This window comes from Bos javanicus, chromosome 8 (genome assembly GCF_032452875.1).
Source record: "Bos javanicus breed banteng chromosome 8, ARS-OSU_banteng_1.0, whole genome shotgun sequence".
Lineage (NCBI taxonomy): Eukaryota > Metazoa > Chordata > Mammalia > Artiodactyla > Bovidae > Bos > Bos javanicus.
In genome coordinates, this window is record NC_083875.1 from 103,262,047 (window position 1) to 103,274,359 (window position 12,313).

Consider the following 12,313-nt stretch of genomic DNA (forward strand, 5'->3'; position numbering starts at 1 on the left):
CTGGGAAGCCTGGGAGAGCCAGTGAGGATGTGGCTGCAAATGGGAAGATTTGGCAGGCTGGCAAAAACCACCCAGGGCTTCCAGGCACCCGCCAGCACATAAGCAGGAAGAGGGCAGGAGTGCACAGTTCTAAAAGCATCGTTTACTTTGGTTTTCACTTCTCCAAGGCTCAGGAATGGAAAAGTTCTAGTTCTTGAATCTGGTACACTTTCTCCATCACTCCTTCAGCCACTGCAGTAGCTGAGGTGTGTAGTAGGTAATGATGACATCGGCACCTGTGTGGGGAAAGAAGCGGGCAGTGGGGCAGGGCATCAGCTTGGGAAATACCTTGTGGGAGGTGAGGGCTGGGGTGGTAAGAAGGCTACTATGAAGAGGCACAGCCCCAGGGTATCACCACCTAAGACCTGAGTCTAGTTCTGGTCAGTCCTAGCTCTATACACTGTGTGACCTTGGGGAAGGCATTTTCTCTTTCTGGGCCTCAGTGTGCCCATGTATAAAGTTGCACAGTGGGGGAAATAGGCAAGCTGTGAGTTCCCCCACCACGCCGTGTGCCTAACCAACAAAACCAGCTCTCATTTCTGAAATGACATGCATATGCCAATTACATGCAGCATCTCATTTAATCCCCTTGATGACCATGCACCATCTGTCTTATCCCCAGTCTACAGACAAGGACACTGAAGTTAGAGAAGTGACTTGCCCAAGATCTCAAAATCAAAAAGTAACTGAGGGCTCTGCATGGTTCATTGCTCACCTTCTGCCCCGCAGTTTCATGTCCCTTCCCCAGCCTGTCTGTTTAGATCATTGGCATTTCCAGACAGGTGACTCCAGGCTGTCCCCTAACTTTATTTCCCTATTTGGGCAAGGTGCCTATCAGTTCCCTGTGGCCCAGGTCAAAACCCCCCACTCCTGCATGCTCACCTGCTCTGCGGAAGGCAGTCATGACCTCTAGTACAGCAGCCTTGAGATCAAATGCCCCGGCCTGGGCCCCGTGCCACAGCATGGCGAACTCTCCAGAAACGTGGTACACAGCCAGGGGGAGCTCAGGGTGCTGTTGGGGAAGCAGTGGGGGACAGGCAGGGTGGTTGTGCCTCCGGGTGTCCCTTCCTCCCTGCCACGAGACCTGAGTCATTGCTGCTGGCAGCCTGGCCCACTCTTGAGTTGTTCAAAGGCTCCCCCGAGCCCTGGCACAAAGGCCCACAGTGTTTCCCTGGCAGGGATGGGATACGGGAGGTGGGGGAGCGTTCCAGTTCCTGGGCAGATTGCTTCCAACTCTGAGATTCCCTCGATCAAAGGTCCCAGAATCTGTGGATACACTCTCATCTCCCCAGCCCCAACTCTGGCCCTTCTTGCCCAGAAAGAGAAAATGCCTTCCCCAAGGTCACACTGTGTACAGAGCCAGGACTGACCTGATCTGGACTCAGTCTTAGGTGGCGACACCCTTGTTCTCACCTTGTTCTTTACCTCCCGTACGATGTCCAGGTAGGGCGTTCCTGGCTTCACCATGAGCAAGTCTGCTCCCTCCCGAACATCCCGGTCCTAAGAGATGAGGTATGGTGTGGGCAGTGCCTGGGAGGCGAGGCGACAGGGGGAGAGGCTGGGTGGGGCTCACTCACCACCGCGCGGAGGGCCAGACCTCGTGCTCCGGGTGGCAGCTGGTAGCAGCGGCGATCTCCAAAAGCCGGGCTCGACTGAGCCGCGTCCCTGGGAAGCAGAGACACCAGGTGGGCTCCAGCTTTGGGCTAGCAGGTCAGGGATTCAACAGCAGACCCTCACCCATTCCTACTCACCGGAAAGGTCCATAAAAACAAGAAGCGAATTTGGCACTATAGCTCATCACTGATACCTACAGGGAGATAACAGGGGTCTTGGCTCAGCCAGCCCTTTTCACGTGTCCCAGGGTGAAGTGACAAGGAGAGGAAGGACCCAGGTCCAAAGAAGAGCCTGTGTCCCAGGCCCATTGGAGCTCTGGGCCTTGCTCGTCCATGTGGGGAGCAGACACAGGGGCAGGTCTGGCCCAGGCTCTCTCACCTCCCCACACCCCTCCCCTACCCTGTTGCCGAATCCATGTGCCATCAGAGCTTCCTTGATGGCCTCCACGCGTCCGTCCATCATGTCCGACGGGGCCACCACCTGACATCCTGAAGGGCAGAGGGTGGCCTTCAGAACTCTGGGATCCTCCTCTATCCACCCTGCCGCCTCCCTGACCTGGGGGTGCTCATCCCTGCTGGGGGATTACTCACCCGCCTTGGCATAGGCCAGAGCCACCTCTGCCAGCCGCTGGCGGCTCTCCTCAGCTTGGAATGACCCATTCTCACTCAGAAGCCCTGCAGGACCAACAGCTGGGTTTGGGGGAACAGCTCGGGCCTCGGCACATCCCCACCTCAGCGGGATTGTGGGTGGCAACGGGGCTGGTGGGAGGCGGGAGCTCACCGCAGTGACCGTGGGAGGTATAGGGACACAGGCACACGTCACAGGCCACCAGGAGGCTGGGGAAATTCTTGCGCAACAGACGGATGGCCTCGATAGCTGGGGAGTCCTCGGAGTCGGCTGCGGAGCCCCGCTCATCCTAGCGGCAGGGGAAGGACAACGCGGTGTGTCTGTTATATGAAGCCTTAGGGAGGCACGGTGGCCGGCCGTCAGAGCAGACCAGCCCACTCCTTCATCACCACCACCGCCCCTGGACCAGGAGGCCTGGGGAGGACTATTCCCACTTTGTACAGGAGACCTGACTTGCCCATTCAGAGCTGCAGCCCTGCTTAGCTTCCTGATGCCACATGGCTGCTGTTTCCAGGGCAGCGACTGTGTTCCTTCACTGGTGGCCCCAGGCCACTCATCAGACAGATGAACGCACCCATCAGACAGATGGGCAAGCTGAGGCCCCACGTAGCAGAGCCCGGGACCAGCACCAGGCTGGAGTGAGGGTGTGGTCATTGTGGAACCTCAGCTTATCCGCGCCCCCCCTCGACCCTTTCCTTTGACTCCTCCTCTGACTCATCACCTTGGGAACTCTGCTGGGGACACCAAAGATCAGGACACAGCACAGGCCCTCTTCCACCAGGGGTTTCAGCATCTCTTCCAGCCGGTTCACACCGTACCTTTGTGCAGAGGCTGAAGTGAGGCAGGGCCCAGGCAAGGGTCCCCCCACCCATCTGGTCTGTGCCTCTGTTAAGAGTCAAGTTGCAGATGGCATTAGGAGGGCTCAAGTTTCACAGTACAGGGTGGGGCAGGAATGCACCCATCAGACAGATGGGCAAACCGAGGCCCTAAGTGGCAGAGCTGTGGGATTCAGCTTGGAAGACTCCTTCAAGGTTTTGTTACTGAGCTCCCATCTGAACTTCAACTCTCCTCTGCTGTGATGCCTTTGGTGATAGGCACCAGACTGCCTCTTTTGTTGTGGAGCAACTCTGCCCCCGAGAAAACCCTTCTGATGGGAAGTCAGCCTCTCCAGATCGTCTCCCTCCTGGGTCTGCATCAGCTTCCTGGCACCTCCACCTGTGAAATCACTCCCTCCATCATAACCCTGCCCTCCCCACCCCAGTTCCTACCTGGCCACTCCTGGGAGGCTGGCGATGGGCTGTTTGTCATCAGGAACATCCCTGCAAGAGCCGGGGATGGGCTATGGATTGGTAGCTGTGGGAAGGGCCAGCAGTGAGGGGGTGAGTGGGAGGGATGGTTGGGAAGCTGGGAAGGGATATGGAAGTGGAGGTGGTGGGAGGAGGATGGGATCCAGTGTCTGGTTCCCCTGCCTGGCCAAGCCCAGGGCCTGAAATAATAACAGGAACAACAAGAATAAAGTGACAACAAGCAACTGTGCTAGAAGAACAGTACTCACAGGAAGGAATCAAGTGGGCAAGAACGTGGACTCTGAGTCAGAGGTCCTTGGTTGCTAGCCCGGTCACTTACTGCCTGGGTGACCTTGACCACAGGATATTCTCTTTGATCCGTATTGTGGGTCGATTCATTCACTCATTCAACAAGTGTATGTATTTATATTAGGGATGCATTGTGCAGCTTGTGGGCTCTTAGTTCTCCAACCGGGTGATGAACCTGGGCCCTCGGCAGTGAAAGCATGGAGTCCTAACTGTTGGACCTCCAGGGAATTCCCCATTCAACAAATATTTATTGAGTGCTTATCATGTGTCAGGTACTGTTCTTGGGGCTGGTGATCCAACAGTGAACAAAAGAGACAGAAATTCCTGCCCTTGTGGAGATGACATTCTAAGGGATCATATCCGTATTTTTCTCATCTGAATACTGTCAGGGTACAATGAGGTAATATCTATAGGTGCTTAGCAATAGGTGCTTAGCACAGTAGTACCCGGAGTACACTAAGCCCTCAATAAGAGTCAGGTGCTATCATGAATGATGATGACCACCACCTTTTACATGTACAACCTACAGAAGATCTCAACTTCTGTCTTATGGCACAAACTCAGGGTGACAGGCAAGGGTTATTTTTATTTTCCAACAAGAAGGACTGTATTCTTTTCAAGGTTTGTTTTTTTTCAAAGATGGTTGTCCTAAACCCATAGGCCACTTCCAATACCTTGAGCTCCAAGCTGACAGTTCACTTTACCCCTTACAACACAGACACCTGTTCTGTTCACACACACACACCCCTCAACCCACCCCCTGTGGATCAAAGACCTGGCTCATTGGGGGACTCACGTGACAAAGATGGGGTAGATAAGGTTGGAGGCGCTGAGGCTGGTGGCGGCTGTCTGCCAGTTGCGGAGCAGTGGGTGGAAGTAGCCGCTGTGCAGAACTGACTGAGGATGCATGGTGGGCACGGGGGGCACAGGAGAGTCAGCTGGTTGGAATTGAGGTCTCCCAGGGGGTCTGCCGTGTGCTCAGCTCTGGGGACAATGGGAGGCACATGAGACATGGTCCTTGGTACCAGGAGGTGGTCACATTCCCCCAGGCTCTGACCCAGTGCTACTGGGGTTCATCAGTCCCTGCCAGTCTGCATCACGGTAAGGAGACACAAGATAGTGGGCCTTCAGAAACTTCCAGAGCAAGCTGAATCTAATAAAGTCTGGATTTGAAAAAATAAATAAATAAAGTCTGGATTTGTATTTTACACCGTCTCTCTTTAAAAAAAACATGTCTCTAATAATTTATTTTCATTGTACTTTATCAAAGAATCAGTCTGGGGTGGACTGGACATGAATTTCCGAGAATCCTTGATGCAGCCACCACTTCAGCTCTGTCTATTCCATGAATGACATCCGTGGGCGTGGCAGCAATTTCAGAAAAGTACAGATAAGCAGAAAGAGAAAAATGTTCTGTAATTCTGCCTCTAGAGAAAAGCACTGCTAACCCTTTGGCCCATGGACTTCTTATCATGTAGGATACATGTGAACTGGATTAAATGGCAGTGTCCGACAGACAGACAGACACCCCTGGGAGTGGCCACGGGTGTCCTTTCCAGCCAGAGAGCCTCATGTTGCTCCCCAAGCACCTGCCACACTTGGCCACCTTCTGGTTCATCTTCTTTCCCTAGGAGGCTGTGCTCCTCTTTCCACAACTCCCCCACCCCCAAATCCGACCAGGCTCTCCACGAGACAGTCCCTCCTTCCCTGTCCCTCTGTGCCGTCTCCTCTCGCCCAGATCCGTCTCTCTTACGTAACAGCTCTCTGTGGACCTACCTTATCTCGTCCCTGTAGGCAGAGCTTCTGCAGGGCAGGGTCCACGCTTAGTTCATTTTTGCCTCCCCACGGCACTCTGCCGCGCAGTAAACATTTAATTGCATGAAGTACAAAGACAACATGCGCTCAATGCCAAATAAGGGGTGTAAGACCAAACAATAAAAGAGGTGTAAGACAAAAGAAAGCTGCGGCATTAAGATGCGTTTCTTGAGCACCTACTATGTGCCAGGCCACAGTGGGCACTCGCACACGTGGTTTCTCATCCAGCTGGCACTGCTGTAGTGGGAGGTTGGGCAGACTGAGTGCATCTCGGAGAGGCCGAGCCCACTGTGAATGAGCCAGGACTTTCCCAATGTGAGTCAGGAGGTCAGAAGCTTGTTGGAAGAAGATAGGACTCGCAGTTGGTTTTGCAGGATGAGTGGGTTCAGCTTGGTAGAGGGAAATGGGAGAACGTTCCCTCCGGAAGGGAAGGAAGGGGCCGGGGTGGGGAAGGAGGACGGGGTGTGGATGGCTGGGAGGACTGAAGAGGCAATTGAGGATGTGTGTTTGGAGGAGAGGAGCTAGGGGTGGGTGGGGGGTGGCCAGGATGAGGTCCGGGAAGATTTCTGAGCTGGGGTGGGGGAGGGGCTTGGTCAGAGCCTGGCTTCAGGGATCATTCTTGCAGCCTTAGTGGAGCCCAGCCAACTAGGAGTAGATGAGGACAGAGGCTGTGGGGCTAAAGGGGTGGGCAGGAGGGGCCGTCCTAAGGCGGCCAAGAGGCAGTCTCTTGGGGCGGATGCTCTAGCTCTAGCTTGCTTGACCTGGAGGACAGCAGAGCCAGTGACAGGCAGGAAGAGGGCGGTGGGGAGCCGAGCTTGCAGAGAGAGGAGGTGGAGAGCTGTGTTTTAGACACTTCCTTTTGGAAGTGCCTAACAGCCAGCTGGGGGGAAAACAAAGAGCCACTAATCTCTCCTTGTATGAATGGGACCTAGGGGCCCAGAGAGGGGCAGGGACTTACCCAAAGCTGCACAGTCTCCAGGCCGGTTGTGGGAGGGTGGTCCTTAAGTACACTGATGATACCTTCCCCTCCCTCTGCCCCCCAGTTCTCCCAGGCCCCCTTGGCTTCTTCCCAGCTAGCTCTGGGGCCAGCTTTGTCTGATCCTCCTCCTTGGTGGGGTTGGGGTTATCGGGAGCCACACAGGTTCCACTTCACCGCCACACCCCTGGGGCCAGCCACATCATCTGACCCAGGGCAAGCCAGGCCTCCCCAAAGATGGCCCAACCCCCATATGAGCGATCGTTCAGAAGATACAAAGTCCTGAGCACCGATTCTGTGCAAGATTTGCTCTCAGGTCTGCCAAGGATTAGCCCAGCTCAGACAGGTTAAGTCTCTTGCTCAAGACCACACAGCTAGTTAGTGACTGAGCCAGAATGTGAGTGAGTTTGTTGCAGACAATGACTACAGGGTGTAGCCTACTATACCCCATACTACTGATAAACACTTGATTCAGCAGAAGTCTCTCTGCCTATACTATCTCTGCCTTGAGGCTGGAGAGGTGCAGGATATCAGAGGAAAAAATACTGAGGGTGTGTCATGTACTGGGCATTGCACTAGGTACACTACACACATATATTATCTCATGTAATTGCAGAAAATTGTCCTAATTTTTAGTGCTAAGAAGACGGAGGCTCAGAGAGATCAAGTGACTTGCTCAACGTCATTCACATCACATTCTGAAGCTAGATTCTAACTTACTTTCCAGAGAACAACAACAACAATGGCAGCTGGCCCCAGGCTTCTGGAATTCAAAACTGCATTCCACTGGTCTCAAATCTGCATCTACTTTAGAAGGCTGCTGAAGGAACAAATGCCTTCAGAAGCAACAGGGCAGGCTGCCTAGGGCCCTGCAGTCCCAATTTACCAGAGAAGACTGGGGGTTTTAGGGGTGGGGGGCAAGGGAGGAGGGTGAGAGTGGTAAGGGGCAGGCTTTACTAGGGCAGTTTCACTTTTATCTGCTTTTTTTTTTTTAATTTTAGGTTTCAGAGAAAGTTGAGAAATGGGTATTAGTGCTGAAAACATTAAAAGAGTTGAAATCACCAATCCTGTTTAATCTCTCACATTCTGCTGTGGAAGCAGGGTGCAGAAAGCGACAGGAGTTGTTTGACAGCCACGGCAAGTCATGTACCGCTCTGAGCTTGACCTGGCTTCCACTCAAGTGCCCTGTTACCTGCCCCACACACAGTCATCCTGTTACATACGAGCTTAATAAACATTTGTGCAGCAGAACACCACCCCCTGAGTATCAGAGCCAAATCCAGATGGAAGTTTTGGTTTCCCCAAAGACCCTCAAAGACTGGAAGATTTGTCACAAACTTGGGAGAGGCCCTTCTCCTAAATTAAGGGAGCCTGTAAGCCACAGCTCAAATCCTGTGACACCACACCAGAGACAAGGGCAAGTCACCATGGGATTCAGAACACATTAGCTTAACTGGCAGGCTGTAGCAGGCAGTGCAGAAAGAACAACGTTTCAGGGTCAAACAGTCCCAGGTCTTGTCTGTGTGTCACTCTGGGCAAGGTTGCAGAATCTTCACTTCATAATCTATGAAATGAGAACGATACTATCTAACTTACAAAGCTGCAGAGAAGATCAGAGATAGTGAAGAGGTACATGCCTGGCACAAGGAGCCACACGTATACATGTAGCTGCTGCTACTTTTACTATCATCAGGAGCAGAAGTGAGCTGACTAGACCTCCAGGAGGGTCCTCACAGCTGTGCCCTCTGCACCCAGAAGGGAGAACATTCCCTCAAACCTGGATGGCCCACAGGGTCTTCCAGGATATCTGAAGTGGGGGGTTCCTGCCTTCCAGCAGTTTATATGGTAGAGGAGAAACCATCACCATACTGATACTTCAGTAGAGGGTTGTGAGAGGGACCTGTCTCTCTGGGAATCAAGGATGGATGGCTTCATGGAAGAGGGGACACTGAGGCATAAGTAAATTTCAGACTGATTGTGAAAATGTCTCCTTCCTTGGAAGGTAACCTCTCCCACCCGAGAGTAACCTAAGTTGGGCCCTAGAGAACCACCACCAGGAGGAGCTGAGAAGAGCTGCTGGGTCTGATGCCCCCGTGTTGTGTTCCTCTGAGGATTCCAGAGGCTACGGTCTTAGCACGAAGGGTTGCAAGCTGCTGCCAGGGAAGGCTGGCTCTGCCACTAGCAGGGGGAGGAGACAGTCAGGAGAGCCAGCTAGGTAAAAGGTGCTCAGGGCTGAGAAATCCAAAGCCCCAGAAGGGCCCAGTTGGTAGGCAGTTCTGAAAAGGATCCGCCTGGCTGCCTGTTTATTCAACCTGCATTTCCTGAATATCTATTCCGGCCTGCCCCAGGACTTGGAATGGGGTTTAAAGAGAAGGAGACCCAGGCCTTGACTTGACTTTGAAGAGCCCAGTCTCATCTGGGCTTAGCTATTTGGAGCTAAAAGGAGAATCCGCCAGTTCCAAACTCCTAGAACATACTGGTTAAGGGGGTTCCTTAAAGCACGCTGCTTACATTACTGAAATGATGGTAATCTGGGCTGACACTGGTCCAAGATTGTACAGAGGGTCAACGGGGCTAGAAGCCAGGTAGGTCTCCAGCAAAGAATTCTTCAGTGTCCACCACTACCCTTGGAACTTTAAGTATAGATTTCAAAGCAGCCTATCAACAGAGGCGGGCTCCTGGAGAGCTCTGCAAGAAGGGGGTAGGGAGGGAAAAGGCAGAACAGTGACTGTGAACCCGGCTGAAGCTGGTAGCACGACGGTTAAGCGTCTGGGTTTTGGAGTCTGTGGATGTGGGTTCAAATTCTCTCACTTTTCAGCTGTAAGACCTCAGTTTTCTCATCTGGTAAATAAGGACTTGAACCGACCTCAGTGGGCTGTTATAAGATGGAATAGGCCAATGCAGATAACGTACAAGCAATCGTAGCACTGAGCGGCTGTTATTGTTTGCACCGCCCTCCTGCATCCTGAGAGGCACCTCCGGCTCTGAACTGGAGAGAGCCCCGGTGGGGCTTTCCAAAGGAAAGGACCCCAGAGGAGACTCGGAGCCCAGACCCGGGTCTCTAAGGGCAATGGCCACGCAGAGACCACCCCCGCCCCCAAACCCCGCTGCAGCTGAACAGTCTACCTCTAAGAGCCTCAAATAGGAGTCGCACGGTGACTCCGTCCCCAGCTGCACAGCCGGCGCTTGGGGCGTACAGCACAACCTGGTTCTGGGGACACAAGACTTTGGTGCCACAGCCCCTGTCTCCAAGTCCGCCATTTCCCCGAGGCCGGACCCTACTCACCTGCCTCCCTAAGGAGTCCGAGACACCGCTCCCGCCACCGCTGTCGCGCGCTTTAGTCTCCCGGAGGCCACGTGGGGGCGGGGCGGCTCTTTCGGAAGCAGCACTCCCCCCACCCCCGCAGCCCGCCCCCGAAGCGCGCAGACCACGCCCCCTGCGGGCATTTTGCCTGAGGGTTGGTCCACTCCGGCCGCGGCCCCGCCTACACGTCAGCAGGCCTGGCCAATCGGGTGTGCCGAAGGGCTGGCGGGCCCGCCCCTCCCTTCTCTGAGATTTGCGCAGGTGCAGGGAAAGGCCCTAGGGAGCCCACTTGCGGGCCAGGGGCGGTGCTGTTTTGTGCTGCTTGTGGACCGGCTTCGAAGGTTTTGTTTAAAGGCCCTCTCTTCCCACTCTAGCGCATACTTGGCGCTGGTTGCTTGTTGAAAGAATAATTAGATGTCTAGGGCATTAAAACAACACCATCGTGCCTAACACAATTAACTAAGCCCACTTTTGCGGACTGAGCATTTCAAAGTTGTTGAGTTCAGCAGCAGGCTGCCCTCTAAGTTTTCAGAGAAAAGTTATTCCAGCGTAATTTTTCAGGGCTTACTCTGAGCCATCGTTTGGAAGATGTGATGTGAAAGACATGGGCACTTTGGAAAGACTTCAAGTCTGATAGCATCAGACCTGTCTATCTATCATGGGTACAAGGAGAGATTTGACCAAAAGTCTGAGGATGAGTGGGCAAGGTGCAGCAGATTATATTCAAGGGCAGGAGGGATCTGGTGAGTTTTATGGGGCTTGAGTGAACTGGTAGCATGATGAGGGAAATAAGGATCGGGGTCAATACCGTAGCAAAGGAATTCCTTTGTAAAAGTGAGACAGGGATTATTGAACTGTTGATTTTGATCTGTGAAGGATGCCAGTGGGTTGTATTACACTTACTCTCAGGTTTTATTTATCAAAATCTGTACTCCAAACCTGTTTTATACCTCTTTATATTCAAAGTCTAAGAGACAGAGAGGCTTAAAGCTGGGAGAATATGATACTGCTTAGTTCTGATCTGTGTTCAAATAAGGAAGGTGGTGGTGGAAAGAAAGTAATGTTTTTTGTGCATTAAAGAGTCCAGGGACAGTACCATACGTTTTACATTCACTTATCTACATTTGATGACAACTATGTTATTATCTTCATTTTATAGATTGGGAAAACAATTGCCAAGAGATTAATTTGCCCCATGTCACCACTAGGATTTCTCAATACGTGTTTACCATACTCCTTCAACTCATAGAGGTGTGTTCAGTCACTCAGTTGTGTCTGACCCTTTGCGGCCCTGTAGACTATAGCCTGCCAGTCTCCTCTGTCCACGGAATTTTCCAGGCAAGAGTACTGGTGTTGGTTGCCATTTCCTACTCTATGGGATCTTCTGATCCAGGGATCAAACTCGAGTCTCTTGCATTGGCAGCAGGATTCTTTACCACTAGCACCACCTGGGAAGCCTCCCTCATAGAGGTAATCACAGGGTGGAAATTTTAATATATTTTCCCCTATGTCTTTTTGGCCATGCCATGCCATATTCGGGATCTTAGTGCTGTTTAGTATAATCTATTTTTTTCATGTCTCACGTGGGATCTTATTTCCCCCCCCGAGATGAAACCTGTGCCCCCTGATTTGAGAGCTCAGTCTTAACCACTGGTCCACCAGGGAAGCCCCTTTATCTCTTATTCTTGGCTGACAGACCTGTTTCCACTTCCTGCAGCCATTAAAATATAATTCTACCTTAATCTGTTACTCTTAACAGTACTCTTAAAAAGTACTGTGAATGCAACAATATAAATCTTAAATATAATGTTGAACAAAAGGAGTCAGACACAAGAGAACATATTGCATGATTTCGTTTATAGGAAGTAGAAACCCAGGCAAAATCAATCTGTGCTGGGAGTCAGGATCGTGACTACTACTGGGTAGATAGGGAATAATGAGAAGGGAAATCAAAGACTTTTTTAGAGTGCTGGTCGTGTTGTTTTATTGATCTCAGTGTGTTTCATGAATGTGTTGTTTGTGAAAATTTACAAAACTCTACTCTTATTTGTACTTTTTGTATGTATATCGTACTTACTAAATAAAAATAAAAACAAACAAAACCAAGACCCCACTAAACTATTTTTATGAAATTTGTTAGAAATCAATATTACCTAAATTTTAAAAATTAAATTATATAATTAGAAATGAATATATTGACATAGAATGAGCAAACTGAAACTTGAAATTTAGTTTGAATTCTGCTCCAAAAACAAATACTTGACGACAGTGCCTCTGATGTCTATCAGAAGCTACAGGGATTAGTCTTTAATTTCATCACAGAGTACAAATGTTATGTTGTGT

At 51.6% G+C, this 12,313-nt stretch overlaps 1 protein-coding gene across 4 annotated transcripts; it reads right to left on the bottom strand.

Annotated features, from left to right (window-relative positions):
* Window positions 1-122: 122 nt before the first annotated feature.
* On the bottom strand, window positions 123-10,059 carry ALAD (aminolevulinate dehydratase). 4 transcript variants are annotated; one of them, XM_061426589.1, is made up of 12 exons: window positions 9,953-10,059; window positions 4,672-4,859; window positions 3,549-3,599; window positions 3,002-3,098; window positions 2,434-2,569; window positions 2,244-2,327; window positions 2,053-2,141; window positions 1,791-1,846; window positions 1,617-1,704; window positions 1,453-1,539; window positions 922-1,051; window positions 123-275 (listed from the first exon to the last, which is right to left on the bottom strand). In XM_061426589.1, the coding sequence occupies exons 2-12, from the start codon at window positions 4,782-4,784 to the stop codon at window positions 217-219; spliced, it is 990 nt and encodes a 329-aa protein (XP_061282573.1). In that variant the 5' UTR covers window positions 4,785-4,859; window positions 9,953-10,059; the 3' UTR covers window positions 123-216. The 4 variants fall into 4 exon arrangements, with proteins under 4 accessions (XP_061282573.1, XP_061282575.1, XP_061282574.1 ...); XM_061426591.1 differs by lacking the exon at window positions 9,953-10,059 and adding an exon at window positions 6,649-6,707; XM_061426590.1 differs by lacking the exon at window positions 9,953-10,059 and adding an exon at window positions 5,652-5,727.
* Between the last annotated feature and the right edge of the window lie 2,254 nt (window positions 10,060-12,313).